At 41.4% G+C, this 25765-nt stretch overlaps 1 protein-coding gene and 1 long non-coding RNA gene across 4 annotated transcripts in view; one reads left to right on the plus strand and one right to left on the minus strand.

Annotated features, from left to right (window-relative positions):
* LOC144022049 (uncharacterized) overlaps positions 1–25765 on the plus strand; it is a 60268-nt gene that overhangs the window by 11550 nt on the left and 22953 nt on the right. For both annotated transcript variants that reach the window (XR_013284253.1, XR_013284254.1), the window contains exon 2: positions 1972–2070. This is a non-coding gene — a long non-coding RNA (uncharacterized LOC144022049). The remainder of the gene's footprint in view (positions 1–1971; positions 2071–25765) is intronic.
* Positions 1561–15586, minus strand: LOC144022047 (kelch-like protein 38). 2 transcript variants are annotated; one of them, XM_077526485.1, is made up of 5 exons: positions 15484–15586; positions 6678–7888; positions 6456–6597; positions 3707–3812; positions 1561–2907 (listed from the first exon to the last, which is right to left on the minus strand). In XM_077526485.1, exons 1-5 carry the CDS (start codon positions 15496–15498, stop codon positions 2606–2608), a joined length of 1776 nt encoding a protein of 591 aa, XP_077382611.1. In that variant the 5' UTR covers positions 15499–15586; the 3' UTR covers positions 1561–2605. The 2 variants fall into 2 exon arrangements, with proteins under 2 accessions (XP_077382611.1, XP_077382612.1); XM_077526486.1 differs by lacking the exon at positions 15484–15586 and adding an exon at positions 12394–12712 and having other exon boundaries at positions 6678–7884.

Consider the following 25765-nt stretch of genomic DNA (forward strand, 5'->3'; position numbering starts at 1 on the left):
ATAAATGCCATCTGATTAACTAATACTGACTGTGCAAAATAACTCAATATGCTTGTGTATTTATAAGTTTTGAAATTATCTGTTAAGATTTAATTAAATTCTCATAAAATTTAAAACAAACAGTGGACCTCTAATCAAAATTTTATTATTGCTATTTTTCTACTGAATTCTTAGTCGAGTAAATCAGAGTTGGGCTCGATCGCTTCATCGGTCTTCCATTTTCCATGTGCTGTGAAATAAAAAATAATAATAAAAAATACTGTCAATTGGAGTCTCAGTCAAACCCAAGTTTTAGTTTCATGTAGAGCAGATGAATTTTAGTGCTCAAAATGATTTAGTGCTACTCTTTGTAAAATGATGAATAAAATGATGGATGTTTTTTTTTTTTCCCCCTAGATACACTTTTGTTTTTTTATACGCTGTCTGGTCCAAATAAAGGTTTGGTCTGCATGAGCAACATCAGACATGTTGAGACATGCGGGATTTGTGCAACTCACATTGCATTTACTGGCAGCAAACCAGTCACTACCCAACAAACACGTACAGTTGGGGCCCTTATGGGCATCACTTGGGCTAGTTGGGCTTTGACTGGACATGGGCTTAGTGTGGGCTTCATTGTTGGGCCCCACTTGGGCAGTAGGTGGGCAGGAGATGGGCGAAACTAAGAATGGGCAATAAGTGAGTTTTGGCTGTGCTCCACTCCATATTCAGAATTGATATTTTGAACAATAACAGCATGGGCGATGGAGCCTACTCCCTGGCCTATTCCCCCCTAATTCTTTATTTTACTCTCTTCCAAGTGTAAATATTACTGAAAAACTGAGTCTATTTGGTCCCAATCTAAATAGAATCAAATTTACTCACTTACTACAGCATTCCAAAAAGATATGGGAAAGCCCCTCCCCCTTCAGCCAATTCAAGGAAGTCTGCTGCCTAGCAACATTTTGCCACCTCAAAAAGGACTCCAGGCTCATTTAAGGTGGAAAATGAATAATTCTGTTTGACAGTGAGGGAACACTGACCCTTGGTTGTTCTTTGGCGTTCAATAATAGTAAAAAGGTTTGCATGACTGGTCTCCTTGTTATTAAAGCTTGTAACAAAATAACTGTGGCATGAATGTGGAAGGAGCCCTTATAGGTACAATCAGGAACACCATAATAATCAGCCCAGTGGGCCCCAGATGGGAGATAACTGGGCTGCCCATGTGAGTTTTAGCTGGGACCCATATGAGACCAATATGAGGCTCACTTTGAGACCATCTGCACAGCAAAAATGTATTAAAAGTTACAATTTCAAAATAAAAATTTTGGGAGCAGATTTAACTCCTGAAGTGTTAATTTTAATATTTTCAGAGTTAAATGGTGTCCTAAGATGGTGTTATTTTACACATTTGTAGATTAGAGATGTAATTAAGCACCACCTTCTCCAGTTTTAGAGACGAGTTGGTGCCATTTTCCTTTTACTCGCTGGTCACAGGAAGCACTGACATTTGAACAAAAGGAATTTGCGCACAGGAAGTCATTTTCACTCACACAAGAGACTTCCCAGCAAGCCATTTGTTTTTGAAAGTTTTATTGAGGTAAACAAACAAAAACCACCACATCCTTTAGAAAAGGTAAAAATTAAGTACAAATAAAACTATACAGTGAATCAATGTAAAACCAAAACAGGAATTTGCAAAAATGTTCACATACCAAAATGATTACCATACTCCCCTAAGTATGAGGACAAGAAATGATGTATATCAAATAAATGCACCCCTACCTTAGAAATGAAATGGGATGCATTAATCCATTACATGCCCCCCACTCAAAAAAACCCTTTTTGTTTCATGTTTTAATAAACAAAAATATCCGTGTATGTTATACAAACACAAAATAACACAATAAAAGAGAGTACACTAAAAACAATATGGCTGTATATTGTGTAATTACTACTCTAATGTTAGTGCATTAATGTGTGCATTTTCAGGGCGAGGACCAGTGAGTGATGGATGTCAGGAGCTGGTGCAGGTTACAATCTCATCTGCATGGTAGCATCTGAGCATGAGTTGGCTCCTCACGGCATGTTGTGAGTCTTACCATTTGATATATGTGTGTGTTTAACTGTTTGTCACATTTAATAAATGGCTGAAAGTGCATAGGTTACTACTGTGACTCTCCTTGCCCACATGTTAGGGCATTATAGTTCCTTAAGTTGGCCCACTCAAAAGTCAAGGTACACCGCAAATTTCAAGTGTTCGATCAAGTATGCAGTAAGCAGCATTACTGTTAGGATAGAAATGTACACTGTCAGAGTAAATTGCCTTGAGTGTTGGCGTGGATGTTGGGTGTAACCTGAATAGCATTACCTTTATTCTCAGAATTCTCACTTTAAAGTCAGAATTCTCACTTCAAAGTGAGAAAACTTTAAAGTTTCTGGCTTTAGTGAGAATTCTGAGAATAAAGTGAGAATCCTGCCAAACTTTTTTTTTAAATCCTTTTCTGTATAGATCAGTGTTGCCTCCATGAGCAAATAACCCAACAGGGACCTGCTGCAAAACACAATCATTCTATAAATCAGTCAGTTGTTTCTGCATGTAGACAGCTTTTATCAATATTATAAATTACTCTCTCAGCTTTGAGTTAATCCATTTCTGTGAAACACACGTCAGTGTAAGAGAGCCGTGGTCAAAGAGTTTACACGGAAGACTCCCTGTTGCTGTCCAAGCATCTGTTTTTGGGTCATAGCACTCAAAATTGTCCGAGTCTTCAATTATATCATGGCTGTTAATGTAGCGTCCGCCGGTGATGTACATTTTGTTATTGAGCACTGTAGCTGAATGATGCATCCTCCTCTCTTTCAAGTTGGCACACTTGAGGAAGCGGTTGGCCTTAGTGTCATATGCGATCATCCTCCTGGTGTATCCTGGGACAGGCAAGATATTCATGTGAGACTGGGGTCTCCAAAATGAGGCGTCAACAAATTGGACAACCAAAAGTAATGAGACACTCCTTTGTATTTGTCACATTTGGGGGGTGTTGGAGGCAGGACCCAAATGCAGGGGGCAACAAAAACAGGGCAAGGCAGGGATGCAAGTAAAAAAGGGGATTTAATAACAAAAAATGTAAACAAGGTACTATGGAAAAATACAAATTAACAAGGTCAAAAACAAACTAATGACGAAAACACGAGGGCAACAAGACATGGCATGGACAACATGGGATAACAGGGACAGCAACAGTAACAATGACTCAACAAGAACTGAAAGAAAGCAGGCTAACTAAATACACATGGTAACGAGAAAACAACAGACACCAGGGCAAGATACAAGAGGCTTGGGGAGCTGATTGGTCAACACACTGGGAAGGAAAGACACACTCAGGTGGACGTGGTTAGACATAACGGGACAAGGGAAGAGACAAGGAATACATGACAAATAACCAAAAACACCAAAAGAAAACAAAATCCCACCCCCACAAAACCAAAACATGACAGTATTCTTCATTTCAGGAAAGCAGCTTGTATATGTATGCTTCCAACAAGATTATAAATAAATATAATCTTAACAAGTAACAACACAATATTGTAATAAACACATTCTAATTGTAATAAACAAACTGAGGTGTGTGGATATCATGATAGCATTGCTAAAGCAACAAATCCAATAAGGCTTTGTGCAGCACCGTACATTTCTTTCCTAATTTCTTCTATTCTGGGCCAGTACCTCCAACAATGTAGATTTTTTCATCCATCACAACAGCAGGAGCGGACACATTCTTTACTGTTCTGTTCTCCATCTTGCACCACATGTTCCTGGCAATGTGATACACCTGCAGAGGTGGAAGTGGATGAAAGGAAAACGACTAAATGAATCAAAAGCCAAACAATAAACAACTATTGGTTCTTGAGAGGTTCTTTGGATGTTCTCCCTGCTTGTGCTTGTGTGGGTTTTATCTTTCCACCCTCATTCCAAAAACACTGTCATGATGTGTATTTGCACTTTTGTTTTGAATACCTTTATGTCTTGCTTCTTGCGGTTTGTGTCCTGTCTCACTCAACAGGGTTTTTTGTTTCCACCTGTGCTCGTCAACCTGTCCTTTATATAGACCAATCAGCTCCCTCGGCCACTCGTTCCTTGTCCATGTATTCCTCGTTCTTTCATCAGTTTGCTTGTATCAATTAATTAGAATTTTGCGCCTCATCAGAACACTTTCATAGCAAAACTGAGAATCACAGTTTTTCTAATAATTGACATGCTGAAAAGGTCCCAAAATGCTGGACTTGCTCACAGCATGTGAATAGTCGGTGGTCAATGCAAGCTTGGTGCTATTTATGCAGTACCAGCTAACTAGCAATTAGCTAGCATTAGCGGGTCGTGATTTTGCACATCAGTTTATTTCCGGTCGGGGTTGCGAACGCGCAACCCAAGGGCACAAAGTCGGAAGCACAAGTATTTTTGACGCAGCCCACACGTCGCAAACCGAACCGGAAATTTTTATTATTATTTTTTTTTACTGTCTTAGAATAAAGTGCAATTGCACCTCCACTACATTAGGGGGCAGTGGTGCTCTCATTGGCAGAGTGTGCGCAGGGAGCATTCGCTCGGTGGTGTTGGGGTTTTGTTTGCACTGAGCATGCGCGCTTTGCACACAGCACAGACTATGAGTATGAAGTGTAGGCACAAAGTGTAGCAGACCCTCAAGTGACACCATGAAAAAATATTTAACCATGAAAAAATATTTAACATGGATGAGAAGACAGGCGAAGAGAGACGGAGATAAAGAGACAAACGAAAGTCGCCTGAAAGCTAAGACGAGGAAATATGACAAAGTGTATGGGTGGTTGGGTGGGCGGTAATAAGATGTTTTCTTCTTCCGAGAGGGGGCATGACAGAAAATAATTGAGAAGCACTGCCCTAACCCAATTAAGTGCTTGGGTGATTTAGTACACTTTTCACATAAGTGCGGCTGTAACCACGTTAAAGCAGAGTATATCCAACATTAAACAGCAAAATAGCAGGAATTTAGTGAGTGTCTGGAGAGAAAACTATACAAATTCTTAACAGGGCCGAAACTGGAAATGAATTATGTTCCATTACGGCGTATGTCAGCCAGGAGCAGTGGCCTTTAAGCATAAAAGTATATCAATATTAGTATTAAATAGATATAATATCAGTCGTGATTTCATTTATCTGATTTCACAAAACAGTCCTTAGTTTTGAATTGTACTCGCTAAATTCAAAATTTTACTTTATCTTTGCTCAATTTTAGCGTTGATGATTCTAAATAAGAAAATACAGTTTGTTGCAATGCACAATGTGAATATAAAAATAAAAAATAACAAAAACAATTGTTCATTTGTTATATTGTCATATTATTGTTGTTAAATAAGACCCTTCATTCAGGTCCCTGTGCTAAACTTTTAAAAAATTGATTCTCAGAATTACAAAGTTGCCCTCAAATGAAGTCAATCATTAGCAAAACTACGACAGCTTATTAGGGCCACGTAGAAATATATATATTTTTTAGAGGGCGGGGGCAATATGACGAGAAAGAAAGTGGCAAATTTGCCACTTTTTTTCTCGTCGCGCGGCTGTTTGTGTCAAGTGTAGCTCTGGCAGAAAGGGAACGCATGTGTCACGCTACACAAGTTACAGTTTGAAAAATGTCTACGGTGGAAGAACTCGTTAAAATGTACTTTACGGTCGGGTTTTCAAACAAGGAGATACTAATTGCTTTAGCAGAGATTAACAATATCATAGTTGCCAGTTTATTAAGTGTTAAATTTGCCACTTTTTTTTTGTCATATTGCCGCCGCCCTCTAAAAAATATATATATATATATATATATATATATATATATATATATATATATATATATATATATATATATATATATATATATATATATATATTGAGAACTGACCTGAAAAGATGTAATTCACTTGTTGAATTTAAAAAAATGTTTAAAAGCAAAGTTCAATATTATTATTTAAACCAGACATGAGTTAAGAAAATTGTAGAAATGATTTATTTATTTACTTACTCTTCTTTGATGTATCAATATGAGTGTAATGAGATTTGTATACATGAGTGTGTTGATGTATTACGATTGTGTATTTCTATTAATTTTATTTGCATACACTATATGAGTAGGATTATATATTTTCTTTTATTAAAATGTAATCTATTGTAAATAAGTGATAGGATATGAAGAATAAGGGGTAGGACTGGATAAGTTTTCAACTTCTTCCTCCTTTCTTGAACATATAAATTGACATTTATTGGATGTTTCTTTTATTTTACTTTTAACTTTCTTTGTTATTTGTTTATGTGTTATACATATATATATATATATATATATATACACACACATATATGTATTTCTACGTGGCCCTAATACGGCGTCGTACAAACCTGCTCAGCAAAGGAAATAAAAAACATTTAACATTTCGAGCCTTGTAGTGAATGCTACCTGAGTGAGTCGGACTGGGTTCTGCATGGCATCCTCCCCTCCAAACATGTAGATCCTCTGGTTGGTGGTGGCCACGGCAGGGTGCAGCACAGCCACAGGCATGGGGGCCATATTTTCCCATTGGTTGAACATGCTGTTGTATCTGGGAGCATTGTAAAAAATGATGCATGAACTGTAAGTTACTGCTCCAACTCTTGATTAAATTCTCCAGTCTCACGTTACCTTTCCACGCTGTCTGTAATCCGTCTATCGAGTCCGAGCCCCCCTATGACGAAGATAAAGTGCAGGTAGGAGACACACCGGTGGCTAAAGCGAGGCTCCAGCATGGGCTGGGCCACCCGCCACTCGTTAGCCTTGAGTGAGAGGGTGTAGACAGTTGTGCAGACTTTTGTGTTGGTGCTCAGGCCTCCAGTAACGTACACCACACCGTGAAGGCCCACATAAGAAGCTTTGTACAGTCTGATAGGAAGTTTGGCCAGATGCTTCCACTCCTGGCACTTCTCATCAAACACCAAAACTTCTCTTGAGGTTTGCTCGTTGCTCTTCCTTCCTCCGACCACCACCAGATTGTCATGGAAGGTGCAGCGCCTCGGTGCAGTCCACATCGGCTTGAAGTCGCCTGTCGAGTCCCCCAAATATTTGGTGCTGACAGAAAACATGAGGCGTCGTACTGAGTCGATGAGCTCGATGCAGAGGGTTGAGGACTGGATCAGAGGGTCGCTGGCGATGAACTGGAACAGGTAGGTGGGGTGGACGTAGCGAAGACGCACTTTCTTAAAAAGATCATCGATGGCGCCACGCCTGGTTAAAGAGTCATGCTGGATCCAAGCAACAAGCGTCTCAAAGACCTGCTCCTCATCTGCACAAAGACTATCATCTTCCAGGTAGCCCATCAGCTCTGGTAAAGACAGCTCGCGCAGATCCTCGGAACGAGACACGTCGTAGAAGCTCTTCATTGCCATAGCATTTGCCTTCTCTCTCAGAGTGTTGCAGTTCATGATCTCCGAGAGCCTTATCATGCTCAAGCAGTTGTCAGGGCTCAGCTGATCCTGAAGAAAACTGGAGCAGGCCCCGAAAAGACGAACATACTGCAGCATGGATGTGGCCTGCATGAGAGGCAGCACATTATCCATGCTGATCTGAGCCAAGCCAGTGTAAACATAGTCAATAATAGTGTTCAAGATGGCTGACGTTAAGCCCTGCAGGCTGATCCTGGTCTGCCGCCTCTCCATGAAGTTGTTACAGAACATGGCTCGGAAGTAGGGGCTGCTGGAGACCAGGACGTTGCGGTGGCAGGGGATCTCTGTGTTGTCGGAACAAAGCAACACATCCGTGAGAAGTTTCTCCTGTCTGAGGCTGTTGAGCTGGAGAAGCAGGTTGGATGACTGCTCTTTATCTTTGTATTGGAACACCTCCATCGCTGCTCGCTCTATCTCAGGGAGAAACACATTGCAAATTCTCACTTGTCAGGGAGAAAACGCTTTTGTTTTGTCTGTCTGTATATTTTCACTTTAATTACACCAAGCCACCTTTCAGTCAGTGTCACTGACGGTGGCATGCACCAAAGTCATGTGAATGTTCCATGTCCATTCCCCTGACGTCGGTGCAAGCAGTGTGGTGTGTGATGGTGTGAATGTGAGAGTGAATGGCTGTCTATCTCTATATGCGCCTGTGACTGACTGACAACATGTAGACTGAGCCGCCATTTTGAACCAGAGTCCAAGGTGATTTCTTCCATTCACTTTGGCTCCAATTAATTCTTCATAACTCGTCAAATTCTTTACTGATTTGGACACAAATTGGTTTGTTACAAACATCAGATATGAAGTTATGACACCAGACACCTAGGTAATTTTATAATCGAGGCTTTCATAACATAATGTAAATTATAAAGGAAAGGCCAAATGTTTTTTTGTTTTTGTTTTTTTTTAAAGATCTGAAAATACAACAATGAACTTCCATCCATCCATTTTCTTGACCACTTATTCCTCACAAGGGTCGCGGGGCACACGGGGACGGACAACCATCCACACTCACAAGCACACCCAGAGACACCCAAATAACCTGCCATTCATGTCTTTGGAATGTGGGAGGAGACCGGAGTACCCGGAGAAGACCCACGCAGGCACGGGGAGAACATGCAAACTCCACCCAGGAAGGCTGGAGCCCGGAGTCAACCCCAAGTCCTCAGAACCTAGAGGCGGATGTGCTAACCAGTCAACCACCCTGCCGCCAACAATGAACTTAACATTTTATCAAATATCATTTTGTTTTCTTGCTATCACTGGAATTGATTGAAACATACACAGCAAATTCTGCAGAGCAAATTTAACTCTATTCAGAGTATATTTGACTCTGTTAAGAGAGGGACAAAATACTCAGTTTTAGAGTAGGCTGAGATTTACACTAGGAAGAGAGTAAAATAAAAAGTTGAAAAAAATAAAATATCATAACTGACTGACCTTCAGCTTGGGAGATTGCCACACTACCACCTGAGCTATGCATCTCCTACTCTCTGTTTTTCTCCAAGAGACTGAAGACATTGTTTTTGGTCTCTTGGAGTTAGGAATCATGAAATCAGCTGCAGCTGACACAAGTGATATACTAACAGAAAGCAGGAGCTGCGTGGCTCAGGGAGTAGATCGGCTGTCCTCCACCCTTGAGTCAATTTTATTTATTTTTTTATTTTTTTTCCAATTCTTTATTTTACCCTCTTCCAAGTGTAAATATTACTCTAAAACTGAGTCTATTTTAGAATTTTAGAATCTGTGTAATGAAAAGCTTTTGAAAACAAATATTCAAAATTCAATTTTGAACATATTTGAAACATGTTTCAAATTTGTTCAGAATTGTAATATAGGGTAATCTTCTTTTTTGGGTTTATATTTTTATGTCTGCCTCACTGGTCATCATGGACCTCACCAGGGCCGGCCCAGGCTAGAGGCGAGCTAGGCGGTCGCCTAGGGCGCCATCTTGTGGAGGGGGCGCCAAATTGCAGAAAGGAAAAAAAATAAAATTTAAAAAACACAAACATAAAAAGCCCTCCCCCCCCTCGTGTTTTCTAGCATAAAATGTTATATAGCAAATATATTTTATTGAGTTCCTTTTTTTTTTAAATTACTTCTATTTCAAATAAATGACTGTGAGTTCACGACCTGCTGTCCTGGCGCCCTGAACCTGACCCGCTGCTGCCGCTTACAATGAATGAAAGGTAGGGGGAGGGGTCGTATATCATCTCGGAGTGTAGTGGCAGCACTTTAGAAAGATAGATAGATGGTTGGCACACTTGTGTTGTTTATACATTGACATCGACAACAATGAAAAGGTCCAAGCCTTCAAGTGCTGCATTAAGAAAGCGGCGAAAGGAGGAGGAGGAAAAACGGGCCCAGGGTAGAGGTATGTATGTCAGTCAATCATCATTGTTTATAAAATAAACACGAAAATAGCGTTAGCTTCTTAGCTTGCTTGTAACTTGTTTACTGCACCATTACATCCATGCTAGTAGCTACTTTGCACACAAGAGTGGGGCAACGCTTGCTGAGTTTAAACTAAAACAGCCAGTAAGTCCAGATACCTGCAAATGGATTTGCACAAGTCATTGTTTCACATAACCACATTAATTTATTAATTTATTGAAAATAAGAATTATGTGCTGGTTTAATGTAAACATCGATATAGTAAATGCATTTTTTTTTTTTAACTAGATGCGCTGAGAAAATATTTGCAGCCACAACAAGCACCTGCAGAAGCTGTGGTAAACAATCCTTCAGTGTCATCTTCACCAAAGGCTACTGAATGTAAGTGCATGGATGGTGCATTTAATACAAACAGCCATAATTTCTGCCATTGTATTCTATCATAATGCAAATGGATTTGTTTTCCCTGCTTTAACACCAAAATAATTTGAAGTGATGTATTTTGTTTAATGTACAGCTGAAGCAACAGCCAGTCAAGCACCAATCAGCAGTACTTTGAGTGACACAAAGCTCGATCTTCTAGATCCAGGTGACTATTTCAGTTATATCAGCTATTGCTGCATCATGTACAGTGCTCAGCATATATGAGTATACCACCTTTGAAAAATGTAAAGATTTTGTTCAATATCTCCCCGCGACCCTTGTGAGGAATAAGCGGTCAAGAAAATGGATGGATGGATGGATGGATGTTCAATATCTCAATAAACATAAGAACAATTTCCAAAATATTGACAAAATGTTTTCTGTAGAATACGCACTTGACTCACAACATGAAAGTAAGGTTGTAATAGGATGCATAGATTACAAAATCTTCAATTTAATCAAATTAACTAATGCAAAAAAATAAAAAATAAAGCAACCCACAACAAAAACGACTACATCTAGTATTTTCTATGAGCCCCATGACTGTTATGGGTAGCAACGGCCTGGAATTAACAAGCCTTTTTCTCGGGGTCTACTTATTTGTGCAATATGTACTCTAATAAATAAAAAAAAATAAAAATAAAAAACTCTTAGCAGAGATGCAGTCATTTCTTACCTGGCCAAAATCCAATATGTCAAGCATGGAACTTTTAGTTTTTCTAGAGGAGAAAAAACTTCGAGAAATCTATCCCAACATGTGGGTAGCACTCAGAGTGGCCGCTACCATACCAGTGACTGTAGCATCAGCTGAGAGATGCTTTTCCAAGCTTAAACTAATAAAAAACTATTTAAGGTCTACCATGTCACAAGAACGGCTAACTAGACTGGCACTTATCAGCATCAATCAAGAAGTATCCAGGCAGCTATCCTTTGACGCACCAATTGATGCCTTTGCTGCAAGGAGGTCCCGGCGTGCACTATTTTAAGTATTTGCCGTTATGTTCCTAAGTTATTTAGTGAAGTTTTTTTGCACACTATTCACATTATCTGTGAATCACCTTATTGCCAAAGTTTTACGATATATCAAAGTTTGTATATTGATACATTTACTATTTTTTGTATCTTACACAATTATTAATGTACATAGTGAAAACATTTTGAGGTTTTAAATACTGTCATTTTGCAAAAATTGCAATAAAAAGTTGCATTGCATTGTACTTCTGTTATTTTTCTTATTTTTATTTGTTTGTGGAATTTGGTATTTATTGTGTGGTGTGCTATTAAATATAATATATCTATATATTTTTTTTGTGTGTGTGTTTTTTTATGGGATTGGGGGGGGCTACCATGTACATTTTCGCCTAGGGTACCAAATCATGTAGGGCCGGCCCTGGACCTCACCACACGCCATTGGTGTCACTTTGCTCTTTGTGTCTGTGTCTAATCTTTTGGCTGACTACTTGTCTGAGCATTTAATCACCTGAATGACTATTATTGTCATGCGGCCTCTATTATCTGACAGTGTTTCATGTATATCTTGTTTGATTTTTTCCCTTTCATTGGCCATCACATTAGGTACATCTACACAATCTTAGATCCACAGATCCAATATAAAATGTGTATTAAAAAAAATGTCAACTTTATAATAAGTCAGTAATGTTTAAAGTTCAGCGATTGACTAGCGACCTGTCCAAGATGTACTCGCTCCACCTTTCAGCCATGAATGAGGACAGTCACAATGTAAAATGGATGGATGGATGTCCAGAGGAATTTATTCAATATTGTGATAATTATTGTCATTTTCTCAATTTCTTTCATAAATGAGATGCAAATTATAAGATCTATGATGCTGTACAATTTTACAACACTACACACTATGTAGAAAAACCATGTTGATCAATTAGTCTGTCAGTCATCAATTAGATCTAGCTCATGTAACATTCCATCCTGTGAACTGAACAGATTTCAGGGATTTCAAATGCAAAATCATAGCACTGTGCTTTTTATTTGATTCAAATGAAGTAAGAATCTAAATATAAGTGTCTTTTTCCCAAACCCATTGTAGAGCAGTCTCAGATGTATCCAATGACAAGGCTTACCTTCTTGCCCCGGTATAAGGTTACTGCAGGGTCCTTCGCTGTAATTTGTAGCAGGCACTCAGCAGAAAAACTGACGCCTTGACATTTTCTTGTACTTTCTCCCGCTTTATTCTCGTGTTTCTGCTGTGTAACGCTGTGATCCAGAGGGGGCTGTCTCTTTGTAGGAGCATGCCACATGCTGCTTGTTGTTATGATCCCTTTCCACGAGGCCTCTGTGTACATTCCTGCACTAAATATAGGGCTTGTTTGGCAGCACCGGAGCTAACTCGCATGTGACTTGAGGGAGAGCTTTCTCAGGATCCACCAGACTCCATTACTGTGTTGTTTGATTTCAACAACACAGTTGTAGCAATGATCATCGATAACATTGACTTTGTTGATGTCTTGTGCTGGTGAAAAACAAACACGAGAGGAATGGAACAGCCAGTCCTGGTCCCGCCGACTAGGCCTACTCATGTCACATAAGTCATCATGGGCCTTTTTAAAGATTTACATTGGCAAGATACTTGGTTTTGTTGGCTAGAAGTAATTTATAATCATCTGTAATTGAACTGCACACAAGAGGTAGACATTGCAGTTTCACAACTGTTATGTTCATTACATGTAATTTGCTTCATATGCTCCAGACAGAGCACATAGTGTGTTATTATTTTTGCCTTTTTCACAACTAGTGGATAACGCAGAAAAGCTAATACAGTAATTACTTCATTTTCAGTCATCACATTATTCTTGGCGTCAATAATTATTTGAGCCAAGCAACACATTTCCCAATTTGACCTTTTAATTCTACATTCACATCAGTGGTTGTTTTTGTCATACTGCAGTCGAAAGTGAAACATGAAGGTCTGCTTGAACAAAACAAATTAAAAGAGATTTTGGTCATGGTGAACTTAAAATGAAAGTCAAGCTTGCATAGTGAGGTCATGCGAGACAGACAAGCTGTAACAAGAGTGACACCAGCACCATCTAGTGTTAAAGCAGTGTAAACAAGTAATAATGCTGGAAATACCCTTGCCCAATTTTTATTTATTATTTATTTATTTATGTATTTATTATTATTATTAATATTTTTATAAATAAGACTAATTCGTTGAATGAAATTATTTTGGCAAGATACGCAGCATGAATGGGGGGGTTAATTCATTTTAATTTTTAACAACCTGGATATGTCAAAATATTGTCGTGTGAAAAGAGTGGATAAATTTTTTCCCCCTGATTTTTCACAATTTTTTGTGTAATTGTAATTGCCAGCTAAAACAAAACCAATGCTTATAGATAGATAGATAGATAGATAGATAGATAGATAGATAGATAGATAGATAGATAGATAGATAGATAGATAGATGATCTTTTTTTGTTATTTCATAAAATATACAACAAAAGTGCATGTGTCCCCTCCTACATAAAAAATAGGAACACTCATGCACCTTGACCTCGACATAATACATCCATAACAAACACACGACATAACAAATCAATGCAATAAAAATTCCATATTTTAAAGTGCTTCAATAAGAACTGTACAAAAGTGCAATAAAAATTAAATGAACAGATGACCATGGTGTATGTTGCTGGATTTAGGAAGTGAATGGCTTTTTGGGAAGAAAAAAAACCAAACTGTTTTTGAATCTGGTGGTGTGTGATTTGATTGATCTGTGTCACTTCCCTGAGGGCAGAAGTGAGAAAAGATGATGACTGACACTCTTGTGTGATAACAGGTCTTAGCAATGTCCTGAAAAGTGGTGGAAGAGGGCAGCCAATGACTTTTCATGCAGTTCTTTTTTATTATTATTTATTTATTTATTTATTTATAACTCTGCTTGCTGTCTGCTGCCAGGTAAGTATTCCAATTGAGGAGCAGTTCTCAATTGCCATACCCTGGATAAATAAAGTGCCCTGCGATTGGCTGGCAACCAGTTCCGGGTGTACCCCACCTACTAACCGAAGCCAGCTGGAATTGGCTCCAGCACTCCCTTGTGAGGAGCAAGTGGTTAAGAAAATGGATGGATGGATGGATGGATAAATAAAGGTTAAAAAAAAAATCGGTGTTATTCTTTTGGACTTTTAGCATGACAGAAATGGCAGGCTCTATTATCCTGACTGAAAACATCACTTTGACTTCAACCGTCAACTCAAAGTTCCCCATGGAACCCTTTTCTTTCTGCACTCAAACAAATGTGAAGTGCAGGAGTTTGTCACTCTGTCATGTCTACTCAAATGTCTTCCCCTTACACAAGGCCACCACTTCTATGCATGACATGGTTTGTTGACTCTTACAGCTCTGGCAAGTCTTACTGCCAACACAGTCGGTCCAACACTCTCCAGGGCTTGTAAATCATGCCTGACTTGTTTTGGGGGTTTTTTAAATAATGGAAAACAGTCACTTTCTTGGTAGTGACATTGAACAATACAATCCTCATATGAATTTGTATTTGAGTGGAGCTGTAAATATCAGTCACAAGTTAGTGTCACCTGAAAATATCTTCAAGATACTTTACATCTGACTTGTTAATGGAACGAGAGCAGAAGAAGAACAGCGTTCTTTGTTTCATTCTCTCAATGGCTTCATTTTTCAGGGCAACATTTTTGCTATCCACTAGGTGTCAGGACAAAGTCATAAAAATTCAGTTCTCGTTGTGACCTGGGGAGATCGAACTTAAGTGTCCTAACCGTCATAACCACACAGCAGTTGTAGTAATAAAGTAAACGTACAGTACACACTACACATGTCCAATTCCCACAGAAATTGAATGCAGAGACATATTGTCACCAAGCTGAGATTCCAAAAAAGGAAAGGACTCAGGGACTATAACCATGGCAAAAACCCAGACAAAAGTTTTGGAACACCAAGGTTGTTTCCTTTGTTGCATACTGAAGACATTTGGGTTTTGAATCAAAAGACGATTATGAGACAAAAGTTCCGAATTCCACATTTTATTTTCGTGGTGCTTTAATTTAGGTGTGATAAACAATCCAGGTCAGAGGACCTTTTGTTTGAACCCACCCGCTTTTGAAGTAAGTACAAGTATTTGACACTATTTAAATAAACTTATGATGAATAACATAGAATATTTGGTGAATAAACCTTACTTGGAATAACTGCATCAAGCCTTTGACGCATTGACTTCACTGGACTGTTGCATTCTCCATTTGGAATACTTTTTCCAGACCTTTGCTGCAGCCTCTGTCATGTTTTGGGTGGGGTTTGGTTTTTGTTTGATTTTGTCCTCAAGTTACTTCCTTTCTGTCATGCACTGTTGTGTTCTGTTTTTCCTTGTGTGGCTCCCTTGTCTCGTCAAGCATGTCCACCTGTGTTTGCCTGCCCTTCCTTGTGTGTCAGCCAATCAGCGCCCTCAGCCACTTGTCTTTTGCCCAGGCGTGTCTCGTTATGGCAATTAGTATGCGTGTATTTATGCTGCATTCGAGGATGGTCAGAAGTCGGAAATATCTGAGTTGAAACTTCCCAGTTCCGACCTCAAAGTGTTTGAGGTGAAAGTAAACAACCAAAATGGTGGATAAGTTGTATTTTATTTTTGTCTTCAAAACTCAATTTGACCTCCAGAAAACTTACCTTTTTACAATTTTGCCTCATTTATTGTTTTAATCTTATTTCATAAGCATTCCATACAGTTACGTAGTTTACCGTATAATTTCATGCAGGGATATAACGGCAATACTGTCACCTACGTTGCGTTACGTGAAGTTATGGCGAATATTTATGAATGAAGAAAGCTATCTAGTTTTATATTCGAGTAAATTGTGTTTTGCCATTCAGAGTGAGGTTACATTGTAGTCCGCCGGTGAAGTCGGGGTCCTTTTTTTCTTCCGACTTCACAAGTGTAATTTCCGAGTTCAAGGGGGCGTTCCCGTACACACTTCCTGGTTTGAACTCGGAAAAGTCCGACTTCTGACCATCCTCCAATGCAGGATAAGGCCCAGTCCATGCGAAAGCCCGTTTCAATGTATTCACACATGTTTCTTACTGTTTGGGCAGTTCGTTCACATGGTGGCGCCGTTTCGGTGCTTGAAACCGATCATTTTGGAACCGGGCTCCAGAGAAGAAAGATTCCAAAATGTGCCCTGCAGGATACTCCTCCAGTGATGACGTAGTGGTCGCAGCTCGATGACAACGTATTCTTGACTTATGCTCCAATTCTCCGAGTGACTGCGTGAAAACCGCCAGTCTGTGAACAACAAGTTTTGCGCAACCTCCTTAGCTTGTTTATGCTTTTACACCAAAATATTTTGCGAGATGTTGTACTTGAATCACCCGCCATTGTCACTTCTCCTGTGTTCGTCTCACTGATCAGTATATATTACTGGATAGCGGACAGGAGTAGACTTTTGAAGCCGTGAGGCCGCCACATTACTGCTCCCAAGAAAATGTTCTCAGCTCCCTGTGACAGCTCCCTACAGCGCCACTCCAGACTTGGCATAAATATTACAGCCGTTAAACGTCCTCAGCGTCTTCCTTTGGACACTCGCATGTCTTGAAACGTTTCTGTCTGTACAAGATTCTTTTGCGGAACAAAGCTAGCTTTGCTTCCGTGTGAACAGGGCCTTAGTCTCGTGTTTCCCCTCTTTCTGTGTCGATCCATTGTTGTTGTCCCATGTGTCCTGCTGTCACTGCGTTGCCCCGTTGTCACGTCACACCTCGCTTACCTTGGACTTGGGTGTTTTTTTGGTTCGCAGTCAGTACCTTGTTTGCCTCCTTGTTTTTTCTATTAAAGCCTTGATTGAACTCCACTTGTACCTCCTCGCTCTGCTTCCCTGGATTTGGGTTCTCAACCACGCACCACAACCGCAAACATAACAGCCTCTTTCAGTTCTTGTTTCTGGTAGGGTTGTCTTGACAGTCTCCTCACACTGCCAACACAACAAAGGACTTCAAACAAGGAGGAAAAGTGGAAAGTCTTAGACTAGCCCAGTCAATCCCCGAGACCTTATCCCAATAGAGCATGCATTTTACCTCCTGAATAGGAAGTGAAGGGGAGAAACCCCTAGAAACAAACTAGAACTAAAAGGGGCAGCAGTAAGGGCCTGGAAAAGCATTTTAAATGAAGAATGCAACAATCTGGTGTGTCAATGGATCGCAGTCTTGATGCAGTTATTGCAAGTAAGGGATATGCCACCAAATATTAAATGTTACTTTAAGTTTTTGCTCACTTGTGGGTTCAAACGAAAGGTCCTCTGTCCTGTCCATCAAAGCGCATGTAGGGATGGAAGAATGTTGATTTGTTGTGACTGTATTGTATTGGTGTTAATGTTTTTGTTATGTTTGTTTTTTGTCTTTCTGTGAAGCGCTTTGTGACAGTTCAGGCTGTTTGAAAGCTATAAATAAACTTGAGCTGAGTTGAGTTGAGTTGAGTTGAGTTGAGTTGAGTTGAGCTGAGCTGAGTTGTTTGACACATGCAGATGTAAATGCCTTGATATCAACACTGGAATTGTGACCTTTTGTCTCATATTATTTTTTAAACTGAAACCAAATGTCTTTAGTGTAGGCTTCCTCAATACTAATACTCGGGGGCCGGATTTACGCTGAAGATTTGTGGCTGCATTATTGTTGGATCCTTGTTTTGAAGCAATAGCACAGGTGCAAAAACATCCATGCACAATAACATTAGTTTAAATGATTGCCTCAAGCATCCACACAATAATATTTGTGGAGCAACATAGAATGAATTCAAATGATAATGGTGCAGACATTTTCATGTGATGCGTTCATGTACTTGGGGTGTGAAATGTGATGAGGCCTTTCGGTCACATATAAACGCTGGATGCAGACAGAGAGAATCATGTGATAACCCCTAGAATGGAGGGAAAGATTTGCCCCCAGGCAAAAGGAGATCCATGCCGAGCAACACTGAGCGCTCTAATGTGTCTTTGATGGAAAGATCAGGTGCGTGAATCAACAAGTGAGGAGAAAGAGAGGCAAGGAGATTTGAAAGGTGGCCTACAGAGGCTAAGGCAACTGAGGAGTTGTCGTGGGAAGGCATGTGTGTGCCTGAGTGTGTACATGCACACATATTCAAACACAGAAGAGGTCTTATAAAGGGCTTATAGTTAGCTGCTTAAAATTCTTTTGACGTAAGCAGCACATGCAGGTTGTGTTATTTTGGATGGAAAATAAGCGCTTTGTTGCTGTGTGCGTCATTTTCCCCGCTTTCACTTTTTCAGCGTCCTTCTTTCTCTAGCTCTATGTACAGCATGTCTTCTCTGAAACACAGACACCATGTGAGTGTGCTCACAGTGGTAATTGCGGACATTTGGGTACCAATATGAGCGCGCGTGTGTGTGTGTGTGTGCGTGTATGTGTATTGGTATTCCGCATGCAGCACGGGCTGAAGATAATGTGTTTAAAGTGTCAAGCCTGAGTTGGCAGTCAGGTTCAGTGTGATCCAGACGAGAGAGGGGGACCAAGTGAGGAAGAAAAAGAAAATATAGAGCAAAAGACTGAGGGTATGAAGGCAGCGAAGATGAGGAGACTGAGAGAAAAGACAGACATAGTGCAAGTGCAAAGTGCTCCAGAGAGGTTACACGGAGATGGAATATGTTTATGGGTGTAGTATGAGCTCACTTATCAAGGTAGGAACCTAGTATAAGGAACGATGTTGCTGGGGGACAATAAAGAATGGCGGAATGATCCAACAACAATAGGCATTTTTCCACCAACAAGCCAAGGAACTTTGAGTTCTGGGTAAAGGGAGTTCTTGGTTGTCAAAGTTCAGCAGGGAATTTAGAATTGTGTTTCCACAACATCTTAAGAGTTCTCGGTAATTAATTCAAATGATTTTGATTGAGTCCAGCTGATGTAAAAACAATGCACCCAAATTTGACCAATCAGCCTAGGTCATTGCAGCCCACCCCCTCAAAGTTACTGCCCTGCTCAGCAAGACCCTGCTGCTGAGATAATACTTGGATGGCCCCTGGGGAATTTAATTACCCTGGTAATTACTGTTGGTGGAAAAATGCGAGAACTGAATTTTACCAAGGTAAACTGAAAAGTTCTCCAAAAGTTCCAGCGGTGGAAAAACGTCTAATGTGTGTTGTTCCTGCATGTCACCTCCAGTCGTTACAAACTACAGCCGTCCAAACTAAAGCCTGGTTCACACGGCAAGATTTTAAAATTGTCGGCCGATTTCCAATCTTTGACAGACACCACACGTGAAGAGAAAAAAATCACGGGAGTTCCAGTCTTGAACCTACCGTGCGTGGTGTGCGGCCACACTGCACAATCAACACACTCCACACGAGCCGAGTTCATTCAAGAATGTGACGGGAAGTCTCGCAAAACCTCTCGAGATTAAACGTGGCTTCCGAGTCGTCAACATGAGTCCATCCTGGTTTTCAGCCGAAAAAGCCGCATAAAAAGAAAAGGTCTTGTTTAATAAAGGAGTGTAAATGGGCACTGGCGAGACATCGCTTGCCCTCGGCTCGGTGCTGGCGGCGCGGGTTGGTGTCCCACCCGGAGACCACGTTTATTTGTGGAGAATGTGTGTGCGTGTAAAACAAAAGACAAACAAAGAAACAAAAACAAAACAAAACAAATAATTAAAAAACTAAAAAGAGTGTAATAGCACGAGCATGGACTTTCTGCTGCGTCATGACTTACTCTAACTAACTCGATATGGTGTCAGAAGTTTCATCTGTTACCCCGGGTTTACACCGGTTGCGTGTGCGGTGCGGCTGCGGTGCGGTGCGTCTTGACTGCGTGCTCCGGACGCGTCAATTTTTTGGCCAATCCACACCGGCTCCGCACAGCTGCGGTCCGGCAGCTCCGTCGCCGACCACTTCCCGCCGTGTCTCGCATGACCGCGCGCGATCATGTGGCATTAAAAACAACAACAAACACACAGAAAGTCTGTGCTCAACAGAGAAGCAGAAAGAGAGGTGGACTTTTATTATTTTGTGGCTTTCTACCTCCAATATAAACCTCTCCTCGTCCATGTTCGCTGGTGTCTAAACCGTGAATGAGCACCTCGCACGTTAACTCCAAGCCCGTCTACGCCCACATCACGTTTTGCTAGCATGCTTGCGAAATAGGAGCTGGCGAGTGTTTTATCTTGAAAGATAACCGGAAATTTATTTTGAAACTGCGTCGGTCTTCCTGTCCCGCTCGATGTGTTTTGTGCTAGCTTGCCATTTGCCGGAGGTCTACCACTGCGGCGTCCGGCAAAAATAGAAAATAGGCTATCCTTGCGGAAGGGCTGCGGCACGCCGCAGCTGAGACGCAGTCGACACGCAACGCACCCGCATTTTTCCACACAGTGCATGCGGCATGGCGTCACTCTACTACGGTGACACTATTAATGCCATCGAGCGGCAGGACTAAACAAGGAAATGGCGCCAAGGTATTTGGAAGTAGAGATACTAAGTTATCATCTTTAATGTGGAAAGCGGAGGCGGTGCGACTTGCACTTTGTGCAATGTGAGCATTTTGTGTGGCGGAAGGGATATACAGAAAATGTGTTGCTTCCCAGTGACTGGCAACCATGGGAGCCTGCCTGTCCGTGTCTGGGTTGGCTCTCCGGCTGGTGGCCGTCACGGGGCCCGGAGAGTTGTGCCCTGGCGCTGCCGCGGCCTGTGGGGCCTTGAGGGGGCTGCGCTTGCCTTGTCGGATCGGGGTCGACAGCTCCCCTCTTTGATGGATGTTCTCATGCATCCCAGATCCACCACACCAGCATCTACTGAAATTCAAACAGAATTTGCTTCTCCCTCCCACTGGTCGCTGAATAAGTGGACGCTGGTGTCAGTGGATCTCACTCTGCTTCATCTATCCTTCCTTATTTCCTTCCTTCCTTTAGTTTTTCCTCTGGTCTCTTGATATCTCCTTAATCTGTTGGAATTTAGAGGTTTCTGGGGTTGGTGAAAGATTCTGGTTTTGTAACCATGTGGGTGGCAGGTGGTGTCTGGTTGCTGCTGGATTTCCCTTTACTTCATTTTTTTTCTCCCTTTGATCTTTCCTCTGGTCTCCTGATCTTCTGAACTTCGCGACTCTGGCGAGACTCTGAAGTATCCGGTTAACGTGAAGGGTATGAGATTTTTATTAGGTTTCAGGTGAATTAATGAGCAGTGGTGTAGTCCAGAGTATACGTAGGATATGGCGTATACCCCCTTCTTGTTCATCAGTTTTGCGTCTACCCACTTCTAAATCCTCAATCTTGCGTCTATCCACTTCTGAATCCTCCTGGGTGTGCAGTTTTTGCGCACCGTCCACCCAAGATCACTGATCTGTATATTTTACTGGATCGAATCGGCCAGTGCCATAGCACTGCTATCGGCTATCCAGTAATATATACAGATCAGTGGCCATGACCCACCCTCCGCTGCCTCTAACTGGCTGGCCTGCACTTGCTGTCTTATTGGTTAATTAAAGGTATGAGGACTGATGTGTCAATCAGAGAATTTAGTTTAGGGTGGATCATGCCCTGTACTTTTTTGCTAACGCATGAGGTGCCAATGCCACGCCAGGTGATTGACAGATCACTCCTCTCCTCCTCTCCTGTGCCACTTTTCCTCACTCGTGTCGCGGGGGTGCTGGAGCCTATCCCAGCTGGCTTCGGGCAGTAATAGGCAGGGTACACCCTGAACTGGTTGCCAGCCAATTGCAGGGCACACAGAGACGAACAACCATCCACACTCACAAGCACACCTAGGAACAATTCGGAGCGCCCAATCAAGCCATGCATGTCTTTGAAATGTTGGAAGAGACCGGAGTAGACCTACGCAGACAACATGCAACTCCACCCAGGAAGGCCGAAGCCTGGACTCGATCTTGCGTCCTCAGCTCTGGGAGGCTGTCCCCTATCCCATCTGACTGGACTTAAAGCTAATTGTAACTTATAATCAATTTTAACTCTTGATAAAACACTTCATTAGTCTAAAGTCTTTAATTTAAAAAAAAAAAAAAAAGTAACACGGCACACCACTCATTTGACGAGGTAGAAAGCTGCATTGTGCAGTCCCCCTTACATCAAATCGTGTTATTTTACTTTATTTTGTCAGGATGGGGGGTGCATGGCTGTGGTGGTGCAGCGACAAGACAAGGTGAGGAACATGAGGACTATCCATCCATTTTCTTGACCGCTTATTCCTCACAAGGGTCGCGGGGGCTGCTGGCGCCTATCTCAGCTGGCTCTGGGTAGTAGGCGGGGGACACCCTGGACTGGTTGCCAACCAATCGCAGGGCACACAGAGACGAACAACCATCCACACTCACACGCATACCTAGGGACAATTCGGAGCGCCCAATTAACCTGCCATGCATGTCTTTGGAATGTGGGAGGAGACCGGAGTACCCGGAGAAGACCCACGCGGGCACGGGGAGAACATGCAAACTCCACCCAGGAAGGTCCGAGCCTGGACTCGAACCGGAGACCTCAGAACTGGGAAGCGGACGTGCTAACCACCGTGCCGCCAACATGAGGACTATTGTTGACAAATAAGGCACGAGAGGATGGGACGAGAGAGGAATGGAAACCATGATGGGACAGGACTTGGGCAGAACGTGGGGCCACTTGCCAAAGCGTGGGCCCACTTGACAGAGCGTGGGGAGACTTGGCTTATCAAGGGGAAACTTGGCTTGGCAATGTAGGAGAGACTTGGCAGGAACGTGGAGCGAGACACACTTGGAGGTGAGAGAGAGAGACACTTGGCCAGACGTGGAGAAACTAGGGGTGGGACAAAAAAAACGATTCGACCGAACCATCGTTCGTCAAGGGGAGCTAAACGACCGTATCGGTAGCAGACTTGTCAACCGATACAAAATCCGCCGGGAATCCTTAGATACATTGCTTGTAAAGCTGTGGACCAGATATCGCGTGGCTGTGAATCAGTTGCAAGTGAGGCTTTATGGTTTTCATAACAATAGGAGGAGTTCTGCACCGTACTCTAATTGTTTTGTTTACATTTCAGTAGCATCGCTATTCAAGCTACTTTCGTGTTTACAGAGAGCTAGCAAAGTAGCACTCAGAGACGCTTCATTCCCCGGATGTTGTAAACATAATGCAAAGACGTTATGCACCTTTTTTTTTTTGAGGGGGGGGGCGCCCACAGTCAACGCCGTGCTCGCGACACGGCACGCGCGCGCGCAGTCGCGCACAACGAGTGACAACATGCAACTGGAGACAGTTAGCAAAAGCCGGTGCCGTACATCTCGGTATTTCCCATGGCTATCGAGTCCTCTCGGTGCACTTGTATGTCCCGGGCCGGCGTTGGTACTGCGCGCGAGCCAAAAATAATAACTCCCGTGACGATCCAATGCATGGATTCAAATGACACAGGTATGTCCCACAGCCAACACACCAGCTAAGCTAAAAGCACACCGCAAGTATCTCATTTCTCAGTTTGTGGCTCCCTGTCAATGTATACAACTAACATGAGTAGCAGATAGGAGAACTGAGACGTGCCCGCGATTACGTCATCAAACTCAAAATGAACTACAGCCCAAAAAACAAAACATAAACAGTAGTGATTCCGTGGTCATCATCGTGTCTCAGATTAAAAAAACAAAAAAGATGTCAGACATTAACCAAAAATGAATGTGATGGCAAAATAAAAACAACATTTGTTAAAAACAAAAATTGTTGAAAAAAAGGGAAGGGCACTTTTGGAAATATTTTTGCATATATTAAGTGGTTAAAATGTGTTTGATAGATTTATTGTTCCAGACGGTAGGTTTATTTCATGTCTTAAATTTATGTTTCTGAAATACTTCACAATGTGCACATATTCTGTTTAATTGTGTTGGTGTCTCTTTTTAAAGGTTAAATATTTATATTTCAAATTGAATTATCAGCCTTTTGTTTTCCTGATCCTTATTTTGAATTAAAAAAAAAAAAAAAAAATTATAACTCTCAATAACGACTAATAAATATTTAAACTGATACATTTTTCAGTCATATCGCCCAGCCCTTTGTTGTTGTCCATTTAAATAATTGATTCAATATATAAAAATATAGAAGACATTGTTGTTGTTCTTTTTTTACACATTTGTAGATACTGTAAAAATTTGTGGTGTTTTAAGATTAATGTTTGCAACAAATGTCACTATAAGTTTTGAATATTAAAATGAATCGTATCGAATCGAAAATTGCATCGTTCCCAAACTTAATCGAACCGTATCGAACCGTTCTGTTCTGAAAGATAATCGTTTTTCAATCGAATCGCAACCTGTGTATCGAGATACATATCGAATCGGCCTCATGTCAGAGATTCCCACCCCTAGGAGAAACTTGACCAGACGACATGGGGAAACTTGACTGTGGCGACGTGGGTAACCTAGACTTAGCTCATGTGGGGAAACTACTTAGGTGATGTGGGGAAACTAGACTTAGACGACGAGAACAGCAATGACGACAGGACAGGACAAGACATGACATGACAAGACAAGACAAGACAAGACAAGACAAGACAAGACAAGACAACAGGGACAATATTCCCACCCGGAAGGAACACACAAAGCATACTAAATACATCACACTAACGAGACTCCAACAAGACACATCTGGGGAACACAGCAGGTAGGCAGAGGAACTAATTGTTAACACATACAGGGAGGGGAGACACACACAGGTGGACGAGGTTAACTATGATGAGACTAGGTGAGACGAAACCGGACAAAAGAGAACATAAACACCCAAAAACTAAACAAAACTCCAACCCCACTGAACCGAAACGTGACAAATTTAACACTAACTAACCCTGCATCATAACTCCACTGCCTGGTCGTTGTGATTGTGAACAACTCCATGCTGAGCAACACGGCATTGCAATATGTAAGTGATAACAACAAAAGAAATACCTACGGCTCTGGAAACGTCTATTGCAATACATTGCGTAATCGCAGCACCAATAACAAGGCATCCATATGTCTTGTGACCAGTAGTTGACCAATCACAGCGTAGTAATTCTGAAACGAGTTGGTTAAACTTTCTCTCTCTATACGGCGCTGTTGAATGGCCCGCTGCTATAAAGTTTACTGGCATTGCGCATGTGGTTCTTGGGTTTGCATTAATTTGTGAATGACATTTTGTGTGCATGGATCATTTTTGTGTGTGTAGATCACGTTTTGTGTACGTAAGTCAGGTTTTGTGTGTTTGCGGGGTTTTGGCATGATTTTTACTCCATATTAGCCCGTAGCCAGTATTGTGACCCGTTTTGGGCTTTTGTTGGTTCTGACCAAGTCATTTCAAAATAAGATATGGCCTATAGGTTAGTCATGTCACCGCTTCATGTCGCAAGAGCAGCCAAATGGGAGGAGCATCAGTTTTGAATGTTGTGTTCACCAAACTGCAACGGAAATCCTTCTTCGAATAATTTATTTTGACTTTATGCAAAGCACTTGGAATTTTCTTGTACATGAAATGTAGCC

Source organism: Festucalex cinctus, chromosome 7 (genome assembly GCF_051991245.1).
Source record: "Festucalex cinctus isolate MCC-2025b chromosome 7, RoL_Fcin_1.0, whole genome shotgun sequence".
Classification (NCBI taxonomy): domain Eukaryota; kingdom Metazoa; phylum Chordata; class Actinopteri; order Syngnathiformes; family Syngnathidae; genus Festucalex; species Festucalex cinctus.

Coding starts and splice junctions, on each gene's coding strand:
- LOC144022047 (XM_077526485.1), bottom strand. Junction 6,598..6,677: donor ATTACAGACAGCGTGGAAAG/GTAACGTGAGAC, acceptor CAATGCTCCCAG/ATACAACAGCATGTTCAACC. Junction 2,908..3,706: donor AAAAATCTACATTGTTGGAG/GTACTGGCCCAG, acceptor TGCCTGTCCCAG/GATACACCAGGAGGATGATC.